The sequence below is a fragment of the Miniopterus natalensis genome, chromosome 4 (genome assembly GCF_054644295.1).
Source record: "Miniopterus natalensis isolate mMinNat1 chromosome 4, mMinNat1.hap1, whole genome shotgun sequence".
In the NCBI taxonomy this organism is placed as follows: domain Eukaryota; kingdom Metazoa; phylum Chordata; class Mammalia; order Chiroptera; family Miniopteridae; genus Miniopterus; species Miniopterus natalensis.
In genome coordinates, this window is record NC_142084.1 from 12,097,384 (window position 1) to 12,123,687 (window position 26,304).

Genomic DNA, 26,304 nt, shown 5'->3' on the forward strand with positions numbered 1-26,304 from the left:
GCCAAGGATTGCGCAGAAGTTGTCCTCCCGGGTGGAAACAAATTTTAAAAGGGTAAGGAGGGAAAACTGAGCTACTAGACTTAGTTTTTCCTCCAAACTCACTTTATTGGTCCAGTCAAGTCTCGTGTCTAACTTAAAGCAGTGAGGAAGTACAGCCCCACCATACGTCCAAGAGCAGAACCAGAAAAAAGACATGGCTAGCGCCAGAGACTGCCAACCAGCCTGGCTTTAGCCAGGGAGGAATGTGCTGTGGTTCACAGCTGAACAGTTCAGGGGTCGATACGGTCAGGTGCAGCTTAAATTAGAAATCGAATGACATCAAGGGGATCCATTCCTTGTCTCTCAGTTATATGTCATCCCCTCCTTTAGCCTCGAGGTCCTATCTTCACAACCCTTAGTGCAATGGGTGAGATAGCACAAACCAAGGCCCCTGGATGGAGCCTGGCTGCTGTAACTGGCCCAACAGATGTTACCTGCTCACCCCTGAACCAACTGAAAGCACCACCGGCCAGGGAGGCAGAACCCACTGATTGGCGTAGCCTAGGCCTTGGCCCCACCTTAGCAGCGAGGGGTGGCAGAAATGTCTTCAGAGTTCACACGCAAATACTCTCCAGAAAGGCTTGGGCCGTGGTTATAGAAGAATGTGAATTGATGCTGGGCAAGAAAATAACAAAAGTAGCTACTGCTCTTGTCTTTCAGGTCTCATGTTTAACGTCACTTCCTTAGGAGGGCTCCCTTTGGCATATACATCGTTTTATCAGTCCCTTTACTTCTCTTTCAAGGCAAAATATGTAATTTTGTATTCATCTGTGTCATGTTTTAACACCCATTTCCCTCACCAGAAGGTGAGCTCCTTGAGGGCAGTAACTGTACCTGTTTTGTTTATCGATGTTTCTTCGGCATCTAGAAAACTGCCTAGCATGTGGTGGGTTCTCAAAAATAGCTATTGAAAGAAGTTAACAGCAAATATTAGAAGTTGGATACTTACTGATTCTCAAATACAGATATGGAGCAGAATTTGGGGGGGGGGGGTTGGCTTGAAGATACATGGCCTGGTATGTCTATGATAACACGTGGATACATTTTAGTAAGACAGCACAGGTAATAGATTGGGCTAATAGCAGGGATTATCAAGTAGTTCCACAATAACCTTTAGGCCGCAGCAAAATGAAACAAACAAACACGTTCCCAAGAATCTATAAATCAACACAGCATATTAAAGTGTTAGTGGAAAGCTAAGCAAATCTGTATTTTTCACCCCCTCAACCTGTCTAGAAGATGAAGCACAGTCCTGTTATGAACCGGCTTAGCTAAGTCCTACTGGTTGAAACATGGAGACGTGAAGGTTTAATTCTATTAGTTATTAGTTATTTAACTACTGAGAATTTTAGTTATTAGTTATTTAACTACTGAGGATTTTCATCTTAAACAGGCAGCCTTTCTATACCTGTCTGAGCAAACACATGGTGCCTCAGCCTCTTGCCCTGTAAACCGTGGGTAATAACAGTACCTGGCGATCGCAGTGAGGCATGAAGTCAGTGCATGCAAATTACTCGGCGTAATTATACATGATCAGTGCCTGGCACATCCTAAGTGCCCAAGAAATGTTACCTGTTATTATGAGGAGCTTGTATTAGTGCCTTAGTCCCTTTATTATTATATTTGAATAGCAGTTTGCTCCACCAGCGAACTTATTTATACATTATCTTATCTGAATGCAAGAGAGATTCAGCATTTAGTGTTCGTGGGGTGCCAGAGACACAGAGAAATATTAGACCCTGTCCCATCTTTGAGAAATCTGCCATCTGGTTCCAGCAGAGTATTTCATCCTATGGCTTGATTCTAGAGACTACCTTTCAGGGGAGCTAAATTTAGACTGTTACCTTTTTACCAATCGGGATTCTCTAGGGTGAAAGGAGCAGAATCCAACTCACACTGGCTTGAGCTACAAAGTGGGTTTGTTAGCTCATGAATGGGACAATGAAAATAGTGTGGTATTTAGGGGTGATTGGTCAGGGTCCCCACAGTGTTCACTGAAGTCCCAGATTTTCCTATCTGCTGGTTCCTGTCATCACCGGGATGGCGTCAAATCAAGAGTCAAACCCACAGGATGTCTGCTAGCTGGATACAGGGACGCTTCCTTGTTCAGATCCAGGGCAGGGGAGCTAATGAACAGAAGACACCCCCCTCCCCCAGTAGGCCACTCTTCATGTTCAGACTAGGTCATAGGCCCGCTCTATTGCCAATCCCTGGCAATGGAAATGACACCTGAACCAACAAGCCCCCCTCTGAAGCTGGGAGTGGGGTGAAAACCTGAGGGAAAACAGAATTCTGTTTTGAAGACAGAGGGTAGGCTGAATGCAGAGTAAAAGCCAACCATTCCCAGTCTACCCTTTGAAGGGGAACCGCACTTACTTTTCTTTACGTTCTGACACACCCCATACCAGGTGCAGAGTAGACACTTATTACATACTAATGGAAAGAATGGGTAGTAAATAGACTGAACAAAGAATTATTTATTCACTTTACTGAAGCCACCAGAGTCCTAGAAACGCTTGTCCCAGGAACTAGCACAACCAGTGTTTCCTTGTAAATTGTCTTCTCTTTTGGTGCCATGACCATGGGCTCCAGCCAGTCCCAGGAGTGCTGGAGGGAAGGTCTGGATTGGCCCTTTCTGCTTGACTCGCCTCCCTGAGTAATTATAAGCTGTGATATTCGTCATTCATTCCCAGGTCATGGGGCATCTTTTGGCTGGTTGGTATCATTTGTCGTGGCAGATGAGTCAATCTTTTAAGATTTGTGCCCACAGAAACTGGCATTTAAGCTTCCAGCTCTGAGGTTATGGAAGCAACTGCTGATGGGCTAATCAGCAGCTTAGGAGCACTAAGGATGAGCTCCCCATCCTTTGGCAGTTGGTTAATCGGTTGTCCCAGGGAAAGTCTGAGAGCATTACTGGAATGTTTTCTCATGCAGAAACTACAGGCTGGCCTAGCCTCCTGGTCACCATATGTAACACAATGGTAGTAATAACTATAATGCAAAAAGCAAGTCTGTTATGCCTGGTCACACATAAGGATAATGCTAGGGTGCATGTGACATAGGTATATTTGTTACATCCCTGGAATTAACCCTTTGACTTGCAGGCTCAGCATCTGTTTTATCTCATCTCTAACTAAGGGAGTGTTGGCGTCTTCGGGACAGACTTGGGGTAACCAAGTACACACAACCACAGCATAACATTATCCACAATAGTCACTTGAGCAATTGGGAAGCTAAAGCAAAACTAGGAGCCACTTTATATCTTGAGATGTCACTACTACACCAATTAGAAATGCTCTTATTGGTAAGATCGGTCTGCTTGGTGAGCAGACAGAGATGGGAATCAGGCAGTTGCTTGATGGCTTAGGTTCATCTTGATGTGACCATTTTAGGAAAACACTATATATTTTTTCCCCAACGAGGAAAGAGTTATTCAAAGTCCTACATTACTTATGGGATAATTTCTCCAGTATCTATGACTACCTCTTGAATTTTATTTTCTTATGCTTTCGTAAGTCATCCAGACCTTTTTGGATTGGTTCATTCTTCCTGGAGAAACATAAATACCCTTAATCTGGACACTCTTGTGTGTTCTGCCTTCAAATCATTTCAGTTTTCTTCCAGGGATTTGTACCTGTTAGTTTATACCTTTGCAGGCAAAAGTTTGGAGAGACTGGATTCTACTCGCTTTGGAAGCTTCAGTTTATTCCTCTGTAAACTGGATAATAATTGTGCTCCACCCAGATTCCTTCGTCGGGGCCTGTGCTCCCCCCTGAAAGTTACGGGGAACTGTCCCCCGCTGCAAGGGAATTGCCTCACCCAATCCCCTAACCTCAGTGGGAGTCACCGAGGACCAGAGCTTCCTAGGATGAGCTGAGGCCTCAGCTGGAACCAAATTTTGTGACAGACAGATGGTCTCTTTGCCCAATCCTGCATTCTTCATTTCCTTATGGGCGTATCCCCCCCCCCTCCAGTCCTCCTGTACTGTACATAACTTCTTGTCTCAAAGTCTGTTTCCTGGGAACCCAATCTAAAAGAAATGCTACTTCTTCGGATTGTTACTAAGATCGAATATATAAAGCCTATTGGAGAGCAATCCCTTTGGAGTTGGGAATGGACGGAATATTGGATAGCTGTCATTGTTCTTGGGTGGTATGTCATTGACTGAAACAGTCTCATTTCTGTCTGATCTCATCAATCAGATAGTCCGTTGAGAAAAATAATGTAATAACTAGCTCGAGGCAAAGTTAAGTTCTGTTAAGTTTATTTGTCCCTCAACTCACCCTTCCTTTGCCCTGGTGCCTTCATGGTTGCCTCCTTCCTGGGCCCGTCTCTCCCTCTGCTTCCCCTGGACCCACTCCAACCCTCTATAATCTCTCTGCTCCCAGGAAGATAATGGGAAGGGAAAAAAACCCAGCAAACTTATTCACATTGAGGCCGAATATGTTATCCGTTAGCTTTCTAAGTTACGTGTCATTTGAAATTTTCTCTGTGTGCCTTTGGTTTCATTATCATTAGTTTTTGTATTATGGCCACAAGTGCCCCTCAATCATTTCTGGTCTTCAGCCTAGTGTGAGATCAGTCTTTTAAAATTTGTCTTCCCAGATAGCAAATATCGTAAATAGATTCTTTAAAATGCAGGCCATTAATTGCTACTGCTATCACAAAGAAAATTTCCCCTTTTGTACTAATATTGTGAGCTGAATTGGCCTTAAAGGATGCAATTTTATACCAAGCAAACAAAATGAATAAAATTCTTATTGGATTTCCAAGCAATCAAGGTGAAAAGAGAAAAAACAGAGAATAGAAAATATAAATGTGAAAGGCAGCTCAACTTTCAATGGTCCCAGGAGCTGGGCTGATTGGAGATGGAAAAAGACCAGGCAATAAATGGTTCTTTTTATTTTTTTCATTTTCCTCTGGCACATAAACTCATAACAGCGAAATTTTTCTTCCACATCATATTAGGTAGGAGTCTCAGTAGAAAGTGATAGAAAACTCAACTTGAATTAAGTTAAGCACAAAACGGGAATTAATGGAAGGATCCTGGAGGAGCTCAGAAAATTCAAGGAGGAGCTGCAGGCAACTTGTGGAATTCGGAGACTAGAACTGGGTGGGTCTTAATCCAATCTGATTGGTGTCCTTCTGGAAAGGGGAAATTTGGACACAGAGACAAGCCTGGCACATATTTCCACCTTCAGAGTGACCCAATGTCCTTGCGATGAGTAAGTGGCATTTGTCATTACACAAGTCACTCAGCCAACCAGCCCGAGTAGAGCCAACAGGTGCTAGGTCCTTTAATCTTTCGGGACATAAACCTTGGCATTTTGTGGCCAGTTAATTAGGAGTTGGCCAGCAGCTTCCCATCTGGAAGAAATGTGTGGTCACAGTGGAGTGAGGGAACAGGGCCCAGCCTGGCAGGGAGCTTTTTGTTTCACACTCACTTCCCAGCTACTCTCTGGTAGTAGAGTCAGGTATGGGACTCCTTAAACTCCTACGAGTAAATTCTCCTGTATGAGCCTGTGCAGTCCCCAGGGAGGTGTTTTTTACCCCGCTGTAAGGAGGGGTTGGTGATATAGTAGAGATGCTTTGTACATCCATTCAACACGTAATGGCTTGGGCACCTAAAGCTCCACCCAACTTCTCATTCAGTATTTCAAAGAAATACTGCCCATAGGTTTAGTAAGGCGGGGACTAAGAATTAGCTATAGTCCTGAGCCCATGAACAATGTTTCTGTCAACGATGGATCACATTTACAGTGGTGGTCCCACAGATTGTAATGGAGCTGAAAAGTTCCTACTGCCTAGTGACCCTCAGCCATCGCAACGTCCTAGCGCAATGCGTTACGCATATGTTTGTGGTGACGCTGGTGTAAACAAACCTATTACACTGCCAGTTGTGTTAAAAGCATAGCACATACAGTTATGTACGGCACAGAACATTTGACAATGATGATAATCGACTATGCTACCGGTTTATGTATTTATACTTTTTATTTTCATTTTAGAGTGTCCTCTTTCTAGTTATATAAAATAAGTTTGCTGTAAACGGTGTGCTGTGTAACGGGGGCGGTAGCCTCCCTCCTACAGCTCCTGTTTACCAAGTCTCTTGATTACATCATTTCTCTTGTGCTTGATTTTAATCTCGTGCTGTTTCGTACCGGTTGTAGCCCAGGAGCTATAGGCCAGGCCACATAGCCTAGGTGTGTAGTAGGTTAGCCCATCTAGGTTTGTGTACGTGAACTGTATGATGTTTGCTCAACAAAATTGCTTAAGGACGCATTTCTGAGAACATATCCCCGTCATTCAGCAGCGTACGAGATACGTGTAGCAGACTGAGGGAAACTCGGCAAGTCCTGCTTGTTCAGATTCTTCCCTTTGAACCATCCATCCTGGACATACGGATGCTCCTTTCCTGCGGGCATAGAGAGGGCACGTCTCACATCAGGTGTTATGACCTGCTTCTGGGGGGAGGGGAAGGGAAGGTCACAGCGACCTTCCTGCTTTTTACAGCTATTATTAAATTTCATAAATTTACAATTAGATAAACTGTACTTAAAAAGGCAATAGGCATTCCACACTCACCTCTTCCTAATTACGTTACTACATTTACCATTATATGTGTTCTTGTGTGCGTGGATGGTGGAAACGCCACACAATGGTGCACTCCTGCGCTAGTCTTCGCAGGGCCACGCTTAGCGATACCATGTTGGTAGTCTGAAACTGGCCCTAGTGGGAGTATTTATGCCACAGAAGTCGCAAGCATTACAAATCAGGGCCTGAGAGCTGTCTGTGAACCTTCTGCCGGCCCACCACTGGATGCTGCTTTCTGTGGACAAGCGGAGGGACTGGCCCTCAGTTAAGTGCTGACAGATCATGCAGAAGAACAGGAGAGAAGGGGGCCATTTGGACAGGTGGGTAGATAGATGCGGTAGAGAGCGGTTTCCTACTTACTAAGTGAAAAAGGAAGGAAGCAAGGTATCCACCGAAAATAAGGCCAGGGAAGGAGGTGGTGGAGGGGGGAGGAGTGTGGGGCAGTAGATGGGTTAGAGGAATGTAGCATTTTTTATCGGGAGCCATCCAAAGGCCCCCGGAGAGGTTAGTGGTTGTGAATTCGAAAGAGGCCTGAAAACAGTGGGTGGCTATTTCCCCTGTGCCCGGGCTTGTCCAGCAGCTGGGGTGAAGCGGTGAGTGACCGACAGCTGGACTTATCCAAGGCCAGGCTATGCCAGACCAGTGTGACCACGTGTCAGGGGCAAGTGAGATGGAGAAATGATAAATGTACACGTGGCCACCTCACGGGCCTTCCTTACTCATTCTAGCTGACATCACGCCCTACCCACCCCCTGAAACTTTAACCCATCACCCTGTTTACCGTCCCGTTTTGTTAATTGTTTGTTGTCACCGGGCTAACGCGTCCTACCGACGGTGCTGTGTACGCCGCTGAATCCAGCGCCTCCCCAGCGCTTGGAGCATAGTAGGTGCTCAGTAAGCGACGCGCTGAATAACTCGCTGAGTGAATGGCCCCACTTGCTCCTACCTGCCAACCCTGCCCAGGTGCTGCTCCGTGGTGTTTACTTTGGGAGCAGAAGGGTTTTTGCGACGCTAAGCCCCGGTTCTTTATTTCCTGGACACTCGGGGGTGACACAGGCAGTTTCCACCCAACCTCAGGCCCGGGTCCTGCGGTAGCAACGCCAGGAGGGTGACGACGAGCCCCCAGCGTGGAGGGCGGGCAGCTCCCGCATTTCACTTTCCAGGGTCGCCCACAGCAGTTTCAGGCCGGCGCGGCGGCTCCAGAAGAGGCGGTGACACCAAAGCGCGAGTCCCCGAGCCCAGGCCCCAGGGCGTGTCGCGGCGGCTCCCGGGCGGGGAGACCCGGGTCAGCAGGTCCCGCGGGGCCCGCGAGGGGCGCTCGGGCGGCTCCCGGCGCCTCCAGGCGGAGACGGCCCCGCACCGAGCCCCGGGGCACCGCCCGCGCGCGCGCCCCCCGCACGGGGCGCGGGCGGAAGAGGGCGGGCGGGGCGGGGCCGCCTGTCTGCCTGTCTGAGCGGACAATAAAGTTTCGAAAGTTTGAAGCAGGAGATACAGTCCACGCCCCTTTGGCAGCCCGCGTGCGGACGCCTGCGGTGCGGGCCGAGCTCGGGTGGCCCCGCGCCCGGGGAGGCGGCGGCGGGGCGCGCGCGCGCCGGGATGGGGGTGACCGTGGAGGTGCGCCAGGTGTACAAGTACCCCTTCGAGCAGGTGGTCGCCAGCTTCCTCCGAAAGGTACCCGCCGCCCTGGTCCCCGTGTGGCCAGCTGTTTGCGCTCAGGGCGCGCTCAGGGCGCCCGCTGCCCGCAGCTGCCGCCCCCCCTCCCGGTGCCCATCGCCCCTCGCGTCTCCTCTCCCCCCTTCCCTCCTCTTCTCTCTTCTCCCCTCTTGCCCCCGTTTTCCCCCTCTTGCCCCCTCTTCCTTCTCCCCTCTTCTCCACGCGTGTCCCCTTTCCTCTCCACTCCCTTCTCCCCCTGTCCCCTCCTGTCCCCTCCCCGCTCCCCACGCGAAAGTCCCCCCGCCGCGCGCTCCCCGGCCGCGGTTTTCCTCCTGCCCGCGCGGGCGGGGGCGCGGGGGGGGCGGGGGCGCGGGCGGGGGCGCGTTTCCTCGAAGGCTCCCCCTCCGGCCGCGAGCGGCTCCGTGCGCGGCCCCACGTCCACACCCGCGCCCGCTGGAGCGCGAGGCCGTGGGGAGAGTTCCGGGAAGCCCAGCTGCTGCAGCCCTGTTGATGTTGGGTACGGCGAGTGGTCTTTCTAGGACATCAGTGACCCCTTAAAAGCTGGGGGGGGGGGCACTGAAGCCATCATCTTAGTTTTCTCTGCATTTTTTTTTTTTTTTTTCTATAGCCTCCCCCCTTTCTCTTTTATTAAACAGCTGTGGGACTTTGGGCGGGTCGCTTACCCTCCCTGTGCCTTAGTTTTGTAATCTGTGAAATGGGGAAACAACAGTATCAACTCAAAGGGCCGGTTGTGAGGAATCCAGTGAGCTAATTCTTATCAGGGTGACTGGTGCGGGTAGCAGGGCCTCTGACCCGTTTGCACCGCTGTAACTGAGCACCCAGCCTCAGCGCGCGGAGGCCTCCTCCCAAGGGCTCTTGGGGGCACTGTGGCTCCTGGCAGTGGGAGAATGGGAAATTTCTTTGAAAAAAACAAAAGCACTCAGGCCTGGGAGGTGGGGCCCCTGGACTTTAGTCTGGCTTTGCCTTTAGTTAGTTCACTTGATGACCTTGGTCAGAGGTCATTTTTCTTCTGCAGGCCCCAGTATCTGCTTCTCAGCCGGGTGTTGTACCAGTGGTCTTTCAGGTTTCCCTTCAGCTTTCACATTGTTAAGTAAGATTTCATGCATGTGCACGAAGGAGCACCCACCGGGCAGTGGACTGTGCTCCGTGTGCTACTTGGCAGCAAAAGTAAGGGAGATGCTGGGGGAGGAAGGTGGTATTTTTTTAGTGATAGACCTGACTTAAAAAAAAAAAAAAATTTTTTTTATTGGTATCAGAGAGAGGAAGGGAGAGGGAGAAACATCAATGATGAGAGAGTCATTGATCAGCTGCCTCCTGCATGCCGCCTACTGGGGATCCAGCAGCCCCTCCCCCCTCCCATGTGCCCTGACCGGGAATCGAACCACAGCCTCCTGGATCATAGGTGGATGCTCAACCAGCGTGATGCTCTCACTTGTCAGGCCAGACCTGACTTTTATTAGAGAGGATGATGAAGTTGGGGGCCCAGGTCATGAAGGCGTGAGTAGGATGCTGGTGAACATGATGCTGCCATGGAGACCCGCTTTGCGGGGCATGCCATCTTGTTCATGGCACCTCTTAGGTGCTCAATGAAAAAAACCTGATGAACAACGAGTGAAAAAACGAATGAAGCATGAATTATGCATCCGATGTAGTCTTTGCCTTAGGCCAGGCTTCTGGGTCCAAAGAGAAGCAGTCAACACCCTTTTTTTTCTGTTAGAATTGGCACTTTGGAGGGTGGATTTGCTAAGGCCACTGCTCCTTGGAAAGCCTTTCTGGATTATAGGCATCAAGAGGTGATCTCTGCCTTGTTAGAACTGGAGGGGCACTTTGTGGAGGACTTTCTCACCATGTGGTGTTGGATGGTTACTTCTGCACGAGTCTTTCACCCTCACTAGACCCCAAGCTTCTTCAGGGCGGGACTTACTCTGTAGAAGCATGTAGCACAACGCCAAGCTCTCACTTCAAGTGCTCGGCACATGTCAAGATTCTGGGCTAATTGCTTTCTTTTTTTCATTCAACAGGTGTTTAGAAATACTTCCCTCTGTGTGCTTGGCTCTGTAGAGCTGGTGGTCTGTCCTGGATGAGGGTGACATTAATAAATGATCAACAAAAGAACACAGTTTCAATTCATGATGTGTATTTACACAGGGAAAGTTCAATTTGCTGTGATTGAATATAGCAGGGGGGCCTGCTGAAGGCCCGGTGGCCGTTAGGAAAGGCTTCCTTGAAATAGTGGCATTTGTGAAATAACGGCTGAAGCCTGAACAGGAGTTTCCCGGACGAAAAGGGGAGAGGGGAGGAAGTGCTTTCATACATTTTCATGTTTACCTCTCCCAGCAGCTTCAGGAAGTAATTATGATTGACTTCTATTTCGCAGTCTGGAGAAACTGAGGTATGGCGGAGTTTAAGCAACTTTTCCAAGTTCCTACAGCTGGCAGGTGGGAGAGCCAGGATTTCCACACATCTGAATCCAAAGCCTATACCCCTAATCACCAGGCTGTGCTGCCTGGCACCTAATAAGAACATAGATGATTATAGTCATTCCTCAGTGTCCCAGGGGATTGGTATCAGGAACTCCACCCCCCTGGATACTAAAATCCAAGGATGCTCAAGTCTCATATAAAAAGTGGCACAGCATTTGCATATAACCTATATTCGCATATAAGCTATAGTAGGGTGTGCTTGTACATCACTTCATTTGTGAGGATTCAGGGTAGTGCTCATTGCGTGGCAAATTCAAGTTTTGCTTCTCGGAACTTTCTGGGATTTCCCCACCCACCTCCAACTATTTTCAATCCCATGGTTGGTTGGGTACAGAGGACCGATTGTATTGAGGGAATAAAATATTTCAGAATCAACTCTGCTATGCTCTCTATCCAATCTCAGGTTCCTTTTGTCCACAGTCTTCCCTCTAGGTTTATTCATCTGGGTTGACTTTTTGTGCCTGATAGAAGGGTGTAGCTTTGCTGTGTGATAGGGTGAGAAAATACAGTGTTTCAGTTATCTGTGGCAATGTGACAAATCACCCTTGTTATTTAGTGCCTTAAACCAATGACTGAATTCTCATGATTCTGTGGTTGACTGGGTTCAGCCGGGAATTTTTTTGTGTTCCATGTGTTGTAAGCTGAAATCACCTATAGAGCTGCATTTAGTTAGGGTCTGGAAGAATTCTTATAAAATACTTAGCAAAGTGCCTGGCACATAGTAAATAAAGACTGAGTAGGACATTTTGGAAGTTAGGGGTAGGGAAAGGGAAGGAGAACATTTGCAGAAAAGGCCCAGTGATGGGGCAGTGTTAGCGCTACGGACGACACTACACTTCCATTTTTTCTATTCAAAAGCGATCTTCACAGACCCCTGGGAGGGGCTGTGTGACTATTTCTGAGCCATCCGTAAACCCAATGGCTATGAGAATTTTCATCTCTCATTATTTTAAGCTGTTGGTGGTGTAAGAATGGCACCAGGTGTTAGACCAGTGGGGTCTGTCTGGACCTTGGTTCAGAGCCAAGAATTCAGTATCAGCTTTCCAGGTATGTATAAACTATATGAGAAAGTTTATTTAGAAAGTCACAGAGTTAGAAGAAGTGAGTGCTAGAAGAAATGGGCTCAGGAAACAAGTTAGGCAAAAGAAGGGCCCTTGGAGGTTAGGAGAGAGAAGAGTAAAGGTAATGATGTTTGGGGGACAGAGGAGGGGGCAGGGGGTGGGCATGGAGTGAGGAGAGGCACAGGCTTGCTCCTGCTCCTGGGAGGGAGAGTTAGCTGGGTCTTTTATCCTAAGGGCTTTTAATGGTGGGGATTTTAGGGTAGTTTCCACGGGAGGATCTCAGTATCAGCTTTCCAGGTATGTCCTTTCAGGGTTTCGGGCAGGGGGCCATTAGTCCTGATGTCAGCCGTGGCATTGTTTGTCAGACTTTGCTGCTTTTCTGGGCCTGGAGCTGAAACACAACTGAGGCCTAGATGTATTTGATGCAGGTCAAAACCTCTATTCTCTGCCCCCCTTGTATGTTCCCCCTCTAAGGTCTAAGGGGGGTCTAACCCATATGACTAGCAACATGCCAGGGGAGGAAAGGTCAGTGGAGGGTCTGAACCACATGACCAGCAATTTGCTGGGGAGGAAAGATTACCCTGGGGACAAGTCCTTGTTTGCCCAGTTGCCAGGCACCCAGGGATTTCTTCCCTGGTGACTTCTGTACCTGGCCCATGGTCCTTGCTCTGCTTATGTCTGTCCAACTGCCGACCACAAAGCCACGAACCAGAAGTCAGTAGAGCTGGATCCCAGTAATTGTGCTGTCCCTGTTAGAAGAAGTTCCGGGTGGCCCTGGGAAACAGTTTCCACCCTCGTGCGAATTAGAAAGAGACATCATCTAGGGGTTCTCTTCCACAGGCTCACAGGAAGCGGGGCTAGAGGAAAGTAAATGGGCCTGTTTGTGCAAATTAGAAAAAGGCACGCCTTCCTCTAGGTGGCTGCAGCCCTGTGCCCTCGGGAGCCCTTGTGCAGTGAACAGCACCCACAACTGTATAAGGCAACCTTAGCACCCCACCTATTTCCCAGGATCGTTGGGGACATCAAATGTGTAACAGTTTGACAAGCATAAGCTTTTTATCAGCCTAAAAGTAGCAGGAACGATCTTTTGGGCAAAATACACTTTTCTTTTTCTTTTTGCCTTCATGTAGTGTTTTCAAAGGAAAGCGCTTGGCGGAAGGGACAGTCAGGATCTCCGGGAGGCCTCGAATCTGACTTTGCACAATGGTCTGTTGGACGCCTCTTCAGCACCAAGGAGGTTCTATTTTAAACAGGGCCTCCTGATCTGTGGCTTTTGGTATGTTAGGACTTGCCTCCCAAGTTAGAATATACTACTATTTTTAAAACCTGAGAACTCTTTGCTCCTCTTACACCTGCCTGTTGGGTACCACAGGCAAAATATTAGCTACGTGCTTTCAAAGTTAAGTGGCACTTTGAAAACAAACAGCACAACGCTCTTTTTTTTCCTGAAATGTGTATAGTGTTTTTCAATGAACTCTTTGTGGAGGAGTACCATGAAACCCACAATGGTTTATTCATCCAGTGCTAAGCGGTGCTTTCCACGAACTGTGGCGTCCAATGCACTTGACAATGCATATTGTGTTCTTTGCATGACAAAGTGAACACAAAGTTGCGTAGATGAACGTGGCAGTCTAGAAGCTCAGTCATCTCTCGCAGCCCACACCGGTCTGTTTAATGGGCTTACCTTTCATGAGCTGGATTCAAAGGCTTCTTAAGTTTTGTATATCTGAAACTTAAAATCATTACAAAGGACCCAGAGAGTCATTGTGTTGACTGGATTTTCTTGTTCAGTCTCAAATGAGGGCAGAGAAGTTACAGTTTTTCTTACCGTAGAGTTGTTGAGGTTGGTTTTCTTTTTATGCTATAGGCAAAAGAGTCATTGTGAGTAAAGGGTAAGGGCTATTGTCATTTGTTCCTGATGTGTCACAAGTACCCAAAGAGATCCTGGAACATAGTTGGTACTCAACAAACGCTTGTTGAGTGAATGAATGAATGAATGAGTGAAATACACTCTTCTGAGATTTAGCCTTACGTAATTTCAGACCAAGTCAGCGTGGAATTCAGTAACGTGCCCTTACTATGTGGACTGTAGTAAAATGGACAGATTAAAATAATTTCTTTGCTTCAACAGTGACCTCGGGCTTTATTTATTCTAGCCAGCAGTCTAATGGGCCGAACAGAATGGTTTGAGTGTTTTCCCTTAAACTCATAAAGGGGATTTATGAGTGGCTATTTCCATTTAGAGTAGAAAGTTGATTGGGTAATTAATAATGTTTCCATTTCTGATCCTATCTCTTCCCCCTTGCAAATCTGACACATGTCTGGAACGTCTCCCCCTGCAGAGCTCCTGAAATATTTGGGGTGAACGCACATTTCCAAAATGAGTGACCTGACAAGTGATAGGCCTAGTTTAGCATAATGATTGCTATTCTTTTGGCTCACACTGTAATAGCATTTCTTCCCCTTTACCTTCCTGTCTCGATTCTGCTAGGAGATTAGGCATGACGTGGAGGGGAATGGGGCAGACATGAAGAACAAGGGCTCTGACATCAGATGGGGGGCCCGAGTGCTTCTCGCTGTGTGAGTTTAGACAAGTCAGTTCATCTTTCTATGGCTCAGTTTGCAGAAAAAGAGGAATTATGGCTTAGTTTGCAAAATAAGAGGAATTATAGCTATCGTCTGGAGTTGGGGGAAATAAATTTTGTAATGCACATAGTTGCATATAATATACATAGCTTAATGTTGGTAGGCAGTAGGTGCTTTAAAAGTACTTATTAAAAATTATGATAGCCTGGCTGGCATGGCTTAGTGGTTGAGCATTAACCTAGGATCCAGGAGGTCGCAGTTTGATTCCTGGTCAGGGCACATGCCCAAGTTGCGGGCTCGATCCCCAGTCAGGGGTGTGCAGGAGGCAGCTGATCAGTGACTCTCTCATCATTGATATTTCTATCTCTCTCTCTCTCCCTCTCCCTTCCTCTGTCTGAAATCAATAAAGGCATATAAAATTAAAAAAAAATTATGATAGTGATACTACTGCAAATAATAATTTATTACACTATTCCATGAACCTAAAAATAAAGACCTAAGAGAAGTAGTCTGCAGAAATCTTTACTAACTTGGAATAATAAAGGTTGGAGTAAACAGGAATAAAGTTGCATTTTTGAATTATGACTTATTTTTAAAATATCATTTAAATAACATTAAAGTATACTTGGTAACTTATCTCATGGAGGTTGTAGCTTAATCTGGGCATAAAAGACAGGAGATTTTTAACTATCAAAGTACTAACAGTTAAACATTCATTATATGTCTACTAATAGACGTTCACACTAAGTGTGTGCCGTGGGAGATGTGAAGGAAAGTAAAACATCGCCCTGGCCTCAAGGAGCTCATGGTCAAGGGGACAGAGGGAAATATATGGATTTTTTGTGATAAGGGCTTTTTCAGGGACATAACACAGACATACAGTGTGAGGCATGGTTTGTATTTTAATTATAAACCTATGAGAACTTCTAGGATATTTAGAGTTTGATGCCTTTTTCAAAAAGTCAGTCTTCTTGCTAGTCCTTTCATTCCTGGATGCGGTGCTCTCTCTAATGCTAGTGGGGAGGGATGTGTCAGGGAGGCCTGGTGTATCTCATACAAATTCTGAATTGCTAAAGCATGAGCTTGTGAGGTTTTACTTGTCTAGTAAAGGAAGAAATATCTTCCAATAGTTTTCTAATCGTCATTTAAATACACTTGGGTGGCAGATGGATACCAGTAGTATACTTCACACCACACCACACAGGAAATTGCAAGATCTCAAAGATGTGGATGCATTCATTAGTAGCAGAACGGGCCACTGCTTATTGAGGACCTGCATGGTGCCAGGCGTTACACTTTACCCGATAACAACTCTTTGAAGCAGGTATTTTTGTCTAATTTTACAGATGAAGAAACTAAGGCAGACTCAGATGAAAGTGATTTGCCCAAGACTCCCACAGATGAGCTTCAAACTGAGATCTCTTGAGTTCTAAACTGTTTCAACACTGTGTGCTTTTTAAATTTTGTTTTTTATTTCCTAACTTTTAATTTAGAGATAATTTGATGTATCAAATGTTGCAAAAACAGCAGAGAATTCCAGTACACTCTTTACCCAGCTTCTCCAAACCACTGTATAATTTTTAGAACCATGGAGATAACATTGGTACAATGTTAACTAATCTACAGAACTTATTCAGAATTTGGCAGGTGTCCACTAATTTTGTTTTTCCAGAATAGGAACCAATCCAAGATCCCACCTTGCCTTTCGTTATCCTGTCTTAGTCTCCTCCAGCGTGGGAGAGTTCATTAATCTTTGTCTTTCCGGACCATGGCACTTTCAAAGAGTACTGGCCAGTTGTTCTGGAGACTTTGATTGTATCTTAGTGCATTTGGGGTTATGTATGCATGTAATGTTGAGATAGAGGATTTTCCTTTGTGTCACCATTAAAAACTATTCCTTTCAAAGAACTTCAGTCATTATGTCCTTGCTAATTATTAGGACATTTTGGAATGAATGAGGGTGATGTGACAGTGGTTGGCCTCTGTTTAGCGTAACTTCCCAGCCAGAGGGCCTTTGAGGATCATCTGGTGGTCCCCACCCTGGCTTCACAGACGGCAGCATCCTGGTCTGCATGTCTTGACTCCTGGTCCTTTGTTCTTTCTACTTCATCATCCCGCTGGCCTGAAAGGCCAATTCAAAATATCTATCGACATAAACAAGGTTAGTTTTTTTATCATTGGAATTTTGTTTCATCAGTGACCCCTTTGATATTGGTATAAAATTAACTTTGCTTTTCCTTAAGATAAACTATTGCATGTGGCTCATAAGGGGAATTTGGCATAGCCCATGGTGATTTCTTTGTGTAGCTACGCACCGGATCTCTTTTCAGCAGCTCCATGTACATGTTTGGAAGCAGCTTGGGTAGCAAAGATTTCTTTAGTGTTTATAAAACAGGTATGTTAATATACCAGGCTTCTTTTAGTCATCTTTGCAGGATTAATCATATGGATCCGGCAGCTTATCTGCTTCCTGTGCTCTCCTGGATCATGCCATTTGGAAGTTGGTAAACAATGACTCCTTTGAGGTCATCAGCCCTCTTGTTTTTTTTTACAGGGGGAGGGGTAAGGAGTGTGTTATAAAAGGCAGGCATTGACTTCTAAGCTCTTTGGAAAGTTGATATTTTACTAACTTCTTACTGTCCTAAGGGTAGGCTTTATGAAGACACACACACATATATATATTTTTCTCTCTCCTGTAAATAAGAAAGGTAAATACCATATTTTATGAAGCTCCCCCTACAGATGTATTGAGTGTTATTCCTGTAATTAGGTGGACTCAATTTCTTGGCCTCTCACTTTTCTAGCTATATGTTTGTTTTCATGTATATTTTGTTTTTTTACCCAGTATTTTGCACGTTTTTGGCCTCTTACATTTTAATATGTAAAAAATAAATGAAAGCAAGGTATATGAAAATGCAGAAGAGTCTACATTTTGCCCTTGTTAGACTGTTACATACGTATAATGTATACAGTGATTATTTGCAATAGATCAGGTTCTTGGGGAAAGGAGTTAGTTAATGCATTCTGTGAAGAAAGTAAAAATGCTGAGTTCAAAATGAAGTCAAATATACCTTAAAAAGGCCATCACCCATGCGTGCATGGCGAATGTGCACGTCCCACTCAGTCATTCTTATGCCACTGCAGTCTGTGATCCACTGGGCCAGGTCCAAGGGTGGCGAGGGTTTCGGGAAGGTATCTGGGTCATCAGGCCACTGTGCTTTCATGAGAGTTTCTAGTGTGGAGAGGGGACTGGAAAATCCCAGTGCGCCCCTGCTTGCTGGCTTTACGCCGGCGCGTTTTTAACACAGACTCCTTATCTTAACAATCGTTAATAGGTTTACTGGTTTCGGAGGTGACTAAATGAGATAATACATAGGGTCGTCTCAATGCAGCACCCTGCATGGGCGCAGTAAATGCTCAGTAAGTCTTCCGTGGGCTGAGCCTGACCGAGCTTGGTCCATTCCACTGCCACACTGCTTGGAAAGGAAAAACCTGGTCAGCTGCTTCCTGTCTTCCCAAATTGGCGTTACTGGTGGTGACCCTCTCTGAGTAGGTGACCCTCTCTCAACCCCTTATTACCTGACTTCAGATAAATTTTTGTGAATTAAATCATGAATATTCAAGTTACCACAAGGTGATGTCAGATCATTTCAAGTAATGCCAGGTAAGGGGAGCCTCAGCACAATAAATCCTTTTAAACAAGCTCTAACACGTGCCTTTTATGTTGTCGTATTTAGCTACTGTAAACAAACCTCTGGTTTCTTTTCCTGTTCTTCCATGGAAACCTGAGGCTCATGTCTCTCCAACTCCAAAAGTAGTTGCATAGGAAAATGACTTGAATCTTGCAGATGACTTTATTGGAATGAATAGTTCGGGATCTCTTGTGTTTGATTAATAAAACTTCCATTTTACTTTTGTTATTTACAAGCATTGTCTGATGGGTGACCCCCTAAGAATTTATTTTATAGCCGCCTCTCTTGACAATTTTCATCCCCCTATTACTCCTTAGTCTGACATATATATATATATATATATATACACACACACACACACACACACACATATATATATATCTCAACTAACAATGTAAACTCTCTAAATGGCTACAATTTTGTTGGTTTTATTATTATATTCTCAGTGCCTGGAACAGTGCCTGGCATGATAGTTACTCAAAAAACTGTTGAATGAAGAATATTCACTATTATTTAAACTGATACCCTTTGACTTGGTAAACAAATATAACAATTATGTAAAAGTGTGAACTGAGTTTATTATACTCTTTAGGAATTTCACTGATAACTAAGTGAAGTAATAAGAACTGAAAACATTGACCACTGCCCTTCTCTGGTGATTACACATCCAACCTCTTTCGTAATTTAGTTCAGTAATCTTCCTACAACCTACGTCACATTTACAGTATTCAGTCAGGATGTACTGAGCAAACTGGGGCTGCAGTAATGGAAATATTCTCATTTTACCTAGGATGAAAGTTCTAGTTCACACACACACACACACACACGCTGCTGTACAGGGTTGGGGGGACCCACACGCACTGAGTTTCACATACTATTTCCTGGGGTTCAGAAGACTTACAGCTCAAATTTGCCAAGTGGAGGGCCTTCCTTTGCCCCCCCCATCCTCTTTGCTGCTCTCATCTCCCCCTTAGCACCTTATGATGACTTGGGTAAGACTTCCTGTAATTTTCTTTTCAGATTTGATCACATGATGAAGCAGTAAACTTCTGGGAAAAGAGCCCACAGGGTGCTCAGCAGGCCTGAGTCAGCAGCCACCCTGTCCTGTGGCTTTGGGGAAGTCAGTTCTGCTCCCTAAGTTCTTTCTTTGTGCATCTGAACAGATGGAAAGGGTTGGATCTGAGTAACTGACTTACCTGTAGTTTAGGTGGACAGACTTTGAAGGCAGCAGAGAGCATCTGTGGGTAAATTACACTCTCGGTGATCATTAGCCGGCTGATTTTGAGCAAATTACTTACTTTTTCTGAGCCTCATTTCTCACATGTGAAAGGGGAAAAATAGCATATGTCTCACGGGATAGTTTGGAGAATTAAACTGATATAATGTATATACACTGCCTAGGCCAAAAATGGTAGCTACTGTCAGCCTTATTATATCCAAATTGTCTTTCAGGGGAATTTAGTCAATAAATTAACTGTTTATTGAGGACCTGGCGCAGACTACTTGTAGGATCATACTCCTGTGATGCTAACCCAGCTCCAGGCAGTGGTGTAAGACAGTAGTGAAGGGGTTCCCTCTGTCTTAGCCGTGGTTTAATTTTCCGGCTCTCCCACCCACTGGCTGGGTGACCCCCCGCTCTCTGACCATTTCTGAGAGATGGAGTAATATCACACAGCCCAGTCACAACAAAGAGGCTGTTACGAGACTTCAATAAGACTGTGCAAGTAAAGCATTTAGCAGAGTGCCTGGCACAAAAACACTCTTGATTTAATAAGGCTGGCTCAGTATTAATAGTATTAGTTATTGGGTAGCTTAACCTAACCTGCCCCTCTGCATGGAGGGCTAGGTTGGGGCAAAGGAAGGTTCCTCCTAGATTTCATGCAGGCCCAGCTGATGATAGCATCTCACTTACCTAGGCTGAAATAGTAAAATTAAGACCCTTGATTGAAAACGGGCCTTAGGCAGTGCTTGGAAAATGTTTCCTGTTCCTGCACATAACCGTGGCTACCATGGGATAGCTCACTTGGTGGAAGATGGACGGTAATTCTTCTCTATTTGCTTTCTTTTAGTATCCCAACCCCATGGATAAAAATGTCGTCTCGGTACAAACTGTGGAGGAAAAAAGAGGTAGGTTCCCTGAATTCACCTCCCTTCAGTGATGAGCATTAGATGATACTGATTTTTGTAAAGATGTGTGTTTGTGGCTGGTGTGTGTGTGGCCTGTTTTGTTTCAAACTGGTCTGTTTCTGTATTTGAAGTGACTAATAGAAAAGAGCGCCCAACATTTACAGCAGTCGAAGGCTGGCCTCCTATTCCCTTGCCACTTTCTCAGTTAATCCTTGATGACAGTGATAACAGCTAACATTTTTCAACACTTAATATGTGCCAGGCACAGTTTGTTTTATTAACTCGTTTAATCTTCAGAACAGTCTGTGGGGTAGGTATGATGATTACTCCTATTTAATGACCCAAGAAACCGAGGCAGAAAGAGAAATAACCGGTCCAAGGTCACATGGCCCTACCCCTATAACATATTTATGTATCATTTTATAGATAAATGGATGTGGTTAATAGCATGTGTGTGAGATGTGACTGTAAAGTGATTAGATTGTGAGGTCATAACTCTACTTAACGTGGTTCAGTATTGGCCAGAGCAGGGGTTGATAATTTATGCTTGTGTGGCCTGTTGTAAATAAAGTTTTATTGGCACTCAGCCATGCCCGTTTGTTTATATTTTACCTGGGGCTGCTTCCTTGTGACAGCAGCAGAGTTGAGCTGCTGCAACAGGGACTATATGGCTCACAAAACCTAAAATATTTACCAGCTGGCCCTTTAAAGAAAATGTTTACCGACCGCTGGCCTGGAGTGTTGGAGTCTTTACTGTCCCGTCACTCACATGTCCTGCGGAAGCATTTTCTCTGACAGTATTTGAACTTGAGAACCAAGCAGTGCAGGGAACTGTAACGATGGGCGTAATCCACGTCTAAACCTTTGGAGACGCCCAGCGCCCGGTCTCACATGTTCCTAAGCCTTCCCAGTGAGCGACATGACTCCGAGGCCTTCTCTGTGCTGGGTGAACAGAAAACTGTCTTTTGCTTGTGAGGTTGTTTTCTGTACTTCTATTACGCTTATAAATACATTTAAAAAAACCATTTTCTCAGATACCTGCACGCAGCATGGGAGAAACTTGTTATTTGACATCAGAGGAATCTAATTTCAAGTCCTGATTTTGTTCCTATCTGTATAACCTAACTTCTCAGAGGCTCAGTTTCTTCATCTGTTCAGTGGGAAAGTAATAAACCTGCTTTTAGGTGGTTGTGAAGATCGAATAAGAGAACAATGTGCATATTCCAGAGTGGCATGGGAACGTTAATTATAATTTCCAGCAGCGACAAGGGCATCTTTGCCTGCAGGAGCGGCTAATTCATTTTCAGTACGTGCTGCAAACATTGGATGCGGTGCCCAGAGGCATGCCGATCGGCAGAGAAGACAAGCAGCTTCTGAACAGCCAGAAGCTTGTTTGCAGCGAGGGTCAGGGCTCCTAGAGCCAGAGCTGTGAGAAACCTTGTAGGAGTGTGGCCGAGTCACAGTAACTCACACAGCAAACGACAACACTTTAAGTTTATCTTTTTCTCTTACTTGGTCTCCTTTTTCTTAACTCACATTTATTGAGTGTTTTTTTTTGTGTGTGTGTGTGTGCTTGTTGTCATTTTAAAAATATATTCCTGGTGCTATTCTGGAAACTTCCTTTCAAAACAGTAGTTCAAGTCACAGGGAGTCTGCTTCCCTATAAGAGAAAAGTATGCCTAATATAATTAATTATGTTTAAATTTCATAGCTAGAAATCTGGGCTTGAAAACCTGTTTGGTGCAGAAGGCAGCAGAATCAAATTCTCCATTTATTTTTGTTAAAACATTCTCTTTGTTGGAGTTGAGCAGGAGGTTCATTGGCCATTGTCATTGGAGTGTTGACATTGATAGTTCATAGCAGTGAGCAATTTGCGATTCTTTTATCCTTGACTTTAGGATGTGTACTTGTGAGTGCTTTACACATATTCCTTGATCACAGATAAGTGTATTTGGAGTAATTTGGCCCAGAAAAGTGGTCAGAGACACTACATTTTGAGTTAAACATTTTCTGAGGAATTTTACGCACAGAAAATTGAGATTGACATTCAAAGTTTTCTTGACCTTAAGACAAGAGTACATTTCCTTAAATATTTTTTTGAGTGTAAAAATTTTCTATTTCTAGATGCGTCAACAGGGATCATCTATAGAAAGAGGATTGCAATCTGTCAGAATGTGGTTCCAGAAATTTTAAGGAAGGTAACTTCATTTCAAAATTTTACCAGCTGTGGTGTAACATTGGGTAATTTTCTGAGAGTCATGAAAAGAGCATCTTCTGATGGGAAGGAGTGGTAGAACTTTCCCAGCTCTCTTACCTCATAGCCTTGCAGAGGAAGAAAGGTCTGTTATATCCAACCTCAGTTTTTTTTCCCTTTTTATGAACCCCTGAGGGCCCGCTTTCTAGAACCATTTTCAGTGCCCTAGAAAACTAGCCTGAGGACAGGTGTGAGAACTAATGCTTTTTTTTAAGCTTTTTAAAAAATTGATTTCTAGAGAGAGAGGAAGGGAGAGAGGGAGAGAGAGAAACATTGATATAAGAATGAAACACCCATAGCCGCCTCCTGCACGCCCCCTATTGGAGATCGAGCCTATAGTCCGGGCATGTGCCCTGACCGGGAATTGAACCAGCAACCTTTCAGTGCATGGGACTGAGCCACACCAGCCACACCAGCCAGGGCCAACCTCAGTTTTGGCAGATGCCACCAGAGACAGTTTTTTCCTGTCTGGTTCTGTCTCTTTTGTGGAGGACTCTTAGTGGACATAGGGCTGGTCTACAGTTATTTTAAAGATACCTTGGACGCTGGACATCAAGTGACCATCTTTCCTTATCTGGTCACGGTTAGATATGACTCTTAGGTAAGAATGACCAGAGGTGGGCAGACGGTGGATATTTAGACAGATATTTGTAAGGGAGGTAAAAGCTTCAGTTTCTATTTCCCTGCCGGAGAGAACCGTTATTTCGGGGAGTATAATGTTCCCAGTGCTCTCTGTAAGCCTTTTTGTGTATGTTTCTGTAAAGTGATGGCATTGATGATGGAAATCGTCATGATAGCAAACTGTTTTCTCTCTTTGAAATCCTTCAGCACACTGGTGATTGTTGGAAAAAAGGGTAAGTGGAAATTTTTAATCACATTGCTTGAACCGTAGAGAAAGTAGTGACAAGAGCCTTTTTAGAATCATTAGGAAAAAAGAGGAGAACATCCTGATTCACACTTTAAAAAATGTCTCAGATGGAGGTTTCAACCCAGAAGTGGTCCTGTGTGTGACGTGGAACCCGCTGGGCTCCTGCCAACGAGCTCAAAAATGTCTTTGCTGTGTTGTTGTAGAGAAGATGGCAGCTTCTAGCACTTCCTTACGATGGATTAAGACTCCGTCCCATTCTTTAGTGGAAAGAAGTGTGACATGAAGATGAAAATGAACTTCCTTTTATTTTCCAGGTGGTAAAAGGTGTTGCAATATGTGCAGCAAATTATTACTGACTCTTTCCCCAGAGTATGTACCCTGCCTGCCATTGCCCTATATACATGCTTGAATCTATTATTAAAAAGGCATTCAACTTTGTGTTGTATCTCAATTCTTAAATAATTTAAGGCCACCTCTGACTTGTACAATTCTGCCTTTGTAGTTTTCCATGTCTCTCCCACCTAGGAAAGAATGCATTTCTAGGTATTGAACAGAGTTTAAAATGAAGAAAATATTTTACCCGGTATCGTCCCGCACGTGAGCCCGTAAGTGGGCCCAATTAGAATCCATCAATTTAAGAAGGCCATAACCAGCCCTGGAGGAGACGCGAAGGAGGCTGATAATTTGCTTGGTGTTTAGCAGTTAGGGAAATCAGGCCGGGGGCTGTACAGCCTGCATAAATCCTGGGCCATTCGCACGTCCTCACCAGCATTTAGTAAGGTCGTAGTATGTTTGATTATCGAGGACTTACAGCCATTGGGGAGCCACCATCCACATATCAGGATCACTCGTCCCCTTAATTATCTAAGACCGAAAGCAGTTCTGGGCACAATCCTTGTGCAGCCTGCTCTTCCTAAATTGAGAAAGCCATCCTCCCTCTGTTGGACAGGTGAGCATTTTAAAGGTACCCAATATCCAGTTAGAAGAGGAATCGTGGCTCAATCCTCAGGAAAGAAGCATGGCCATACAGAGTCACTGCCTTACGTGGACACAGTATGCATCCATGAAGGAAGAGTCCGTCTTCCGGGAAAGCATGGAGAATCCAAATTGGTAAGATCACCTGTGCGTGTGTTTGGGCATGTGTGTGTGGACGTGGGGGCTGGGTGCAAGGCCGCCCAGGTGAGCACATGTATTGAAAAGCTATGGTTTCATACTTATAATCTCTGTTTATAACCCACAGTAGGTACACATTATTAATTTTTCATCACACAAGTAATTAATGAATAGATTTCCCTTTGGAGGGAAAATGACAGAGCTCAGTCCCTTTCTGGCCACCCTGTTCAATCCTGGTGTCTTTCGCATTCTCCAGAGGCAGTTGGTGTCATCAGTGTGCTGAGCATTTTTCTAGATTTTAAGATACCTTGAGGTACTTACATGTGTGCTCACAGAGGCTGTGTAGTATGGTTTTGTATATCTTTTGTTACATACATACTTTCATTCTGTGTGAACCATTGCCCCCTTACCTTTTCTGCTTAATGGACTGTTTCTAAACTTTATCCCCTATACATATATAAAATATAGCGTATTCCTATATTCTGTTTAGCTTTTTCCTTTTTGACAGACGTTCTGGTGGTTTCCAATTTCTCTGATTACAAACAGTACCACAGTATTGGTAAGGCATATGACCCTTGTAAATGCTGTATGTGAATGTTTCTCTAAAGGAGAATTTTTAATTCTCAGGATAATTGAGATATTATTTAAATGTAATAAAATTTGTTCTTAGTGTACAGTTTTGAGTTTTAACAAACATATATGCAGATGTGTAACCACTGCCACAATCAAGCTCGACCATTTTAGGTATAGTTTTAAAAGTTATATGCCAAGGCAATTCAACGGGGAAAGAATATTCTTTTCAACAAATGGTGCTGGCACAATTGGGCATTGACAAACAAAAGAATGAAGCCGGACCTCTGCCTCACACCAAATACAAAATTAACTCAAAATGGATGAAAGCCCTAAATGAAAGGGTTAAGACTATAAAACTCTTAGGAGAAAACATAGGTGTGAATCTTTGTGATCTTCTATTAGGCAGTGGTTTCTTAGATATGACACCAAAAGCCCAAACAAAAATAGGTAACATTGATTGCATCAAAATTAAAAACTTCTATGCTTTGAAGGCTACTGTCAAGAAGATGGAAAAAAACCAATCCAGAGAATGGGAGAAAAGATTTGCAAACCATATATCAGATAAGGGTCTAGTATCTAGAATATATAAAGGACTGTTACAACTTAATAATAAAAAGACAACCCGAAGAAAAGATGGGCGAAATTTTGAGTAGATAGTTTCCAAAAACATATACAGATGGCCAGTAAGCACACAACAATATGCCCAACATCAGCAGTCGTTAGGAAGGTGGAAATCAAAACCACAGTGAGCTGTCACTTCAACCCTGCTGCGTGGCTGTGATGGAAAAGACGCAATACCAGTGCTGCAGGGGGTGGGGACAGATTGGGACCCTCACGAACTGCCGGTGGGAATGTAAATCGTGCGGCCGCCCTGGAGAGCAGCTTGTCAGTGCCTCGAAGAGTCAAACGGAACGTTCCCGCTTGACCCAGCAGCTCTACACTGTGTTTTGTATGTCCACACAAAAACCTGTCCGGGAACGTTCAGAGCACCACTACTTAGCACCATTATTCACAATAGGCAGAATGGGAAAACAAGCCAGATGTCCATCAGCTGATGAAACAGAAACACATGTGAGAGATCCATACATTCTTTTTATTCCGCCGTAAAAAGAAATGGAGTAAGGTTCCTGTCACAGCAGGGACGAAGCTGGAAAACGTTATGCCAAGTGAAAGAAGCCAGTTACAAAAGGCCACGTATTGTATGAGTCCGTTTATTTGAAATGTCCCGAATAGGCAAATC

At 44.8% G+C, this 26,304-nt stretch overlaps 1 protein-coding gene across 3 annotated transcripts in view; it reads left to right on the top strand.

Annotated features, from left to right (window-relative positions):
- Positions 1-8,229: 8,229 nt before the first annotated feature.
- The window catches only part of PRELID2 (PRELI domain containing 2), a 63,619-nt gene continuing 45,544 nt past the window's right edge, over positions 8,230-26,304 (top strand). The window contains exons 1-4 of one of the 3 annotated variants that reach the window (XM_087816289.1): positions 8,230-8,304; positions 20,199-20,256; positions 22,381-22,454; positions 24,328-24,488. In XM_087816289.1, the coding sequence (XP_087672415.1) occupies positions 8,230-8,304; positions 20,199-20,256; positions 22,381-22,454; positions 24,328-24,488 (368 nt within the window). Of the gene's footprint in view, positions 8,305-13,117; positions 13,128-16,487; positions 16,599-20,198; positions 20,257-22,380; positions 22,455-24,327; positions 24,489-26,304 lie in introns of those variants that run through there. The other 2 variants (XM_087816291.1, XM_087816290.1) reach the window with 2 other exon arrangements.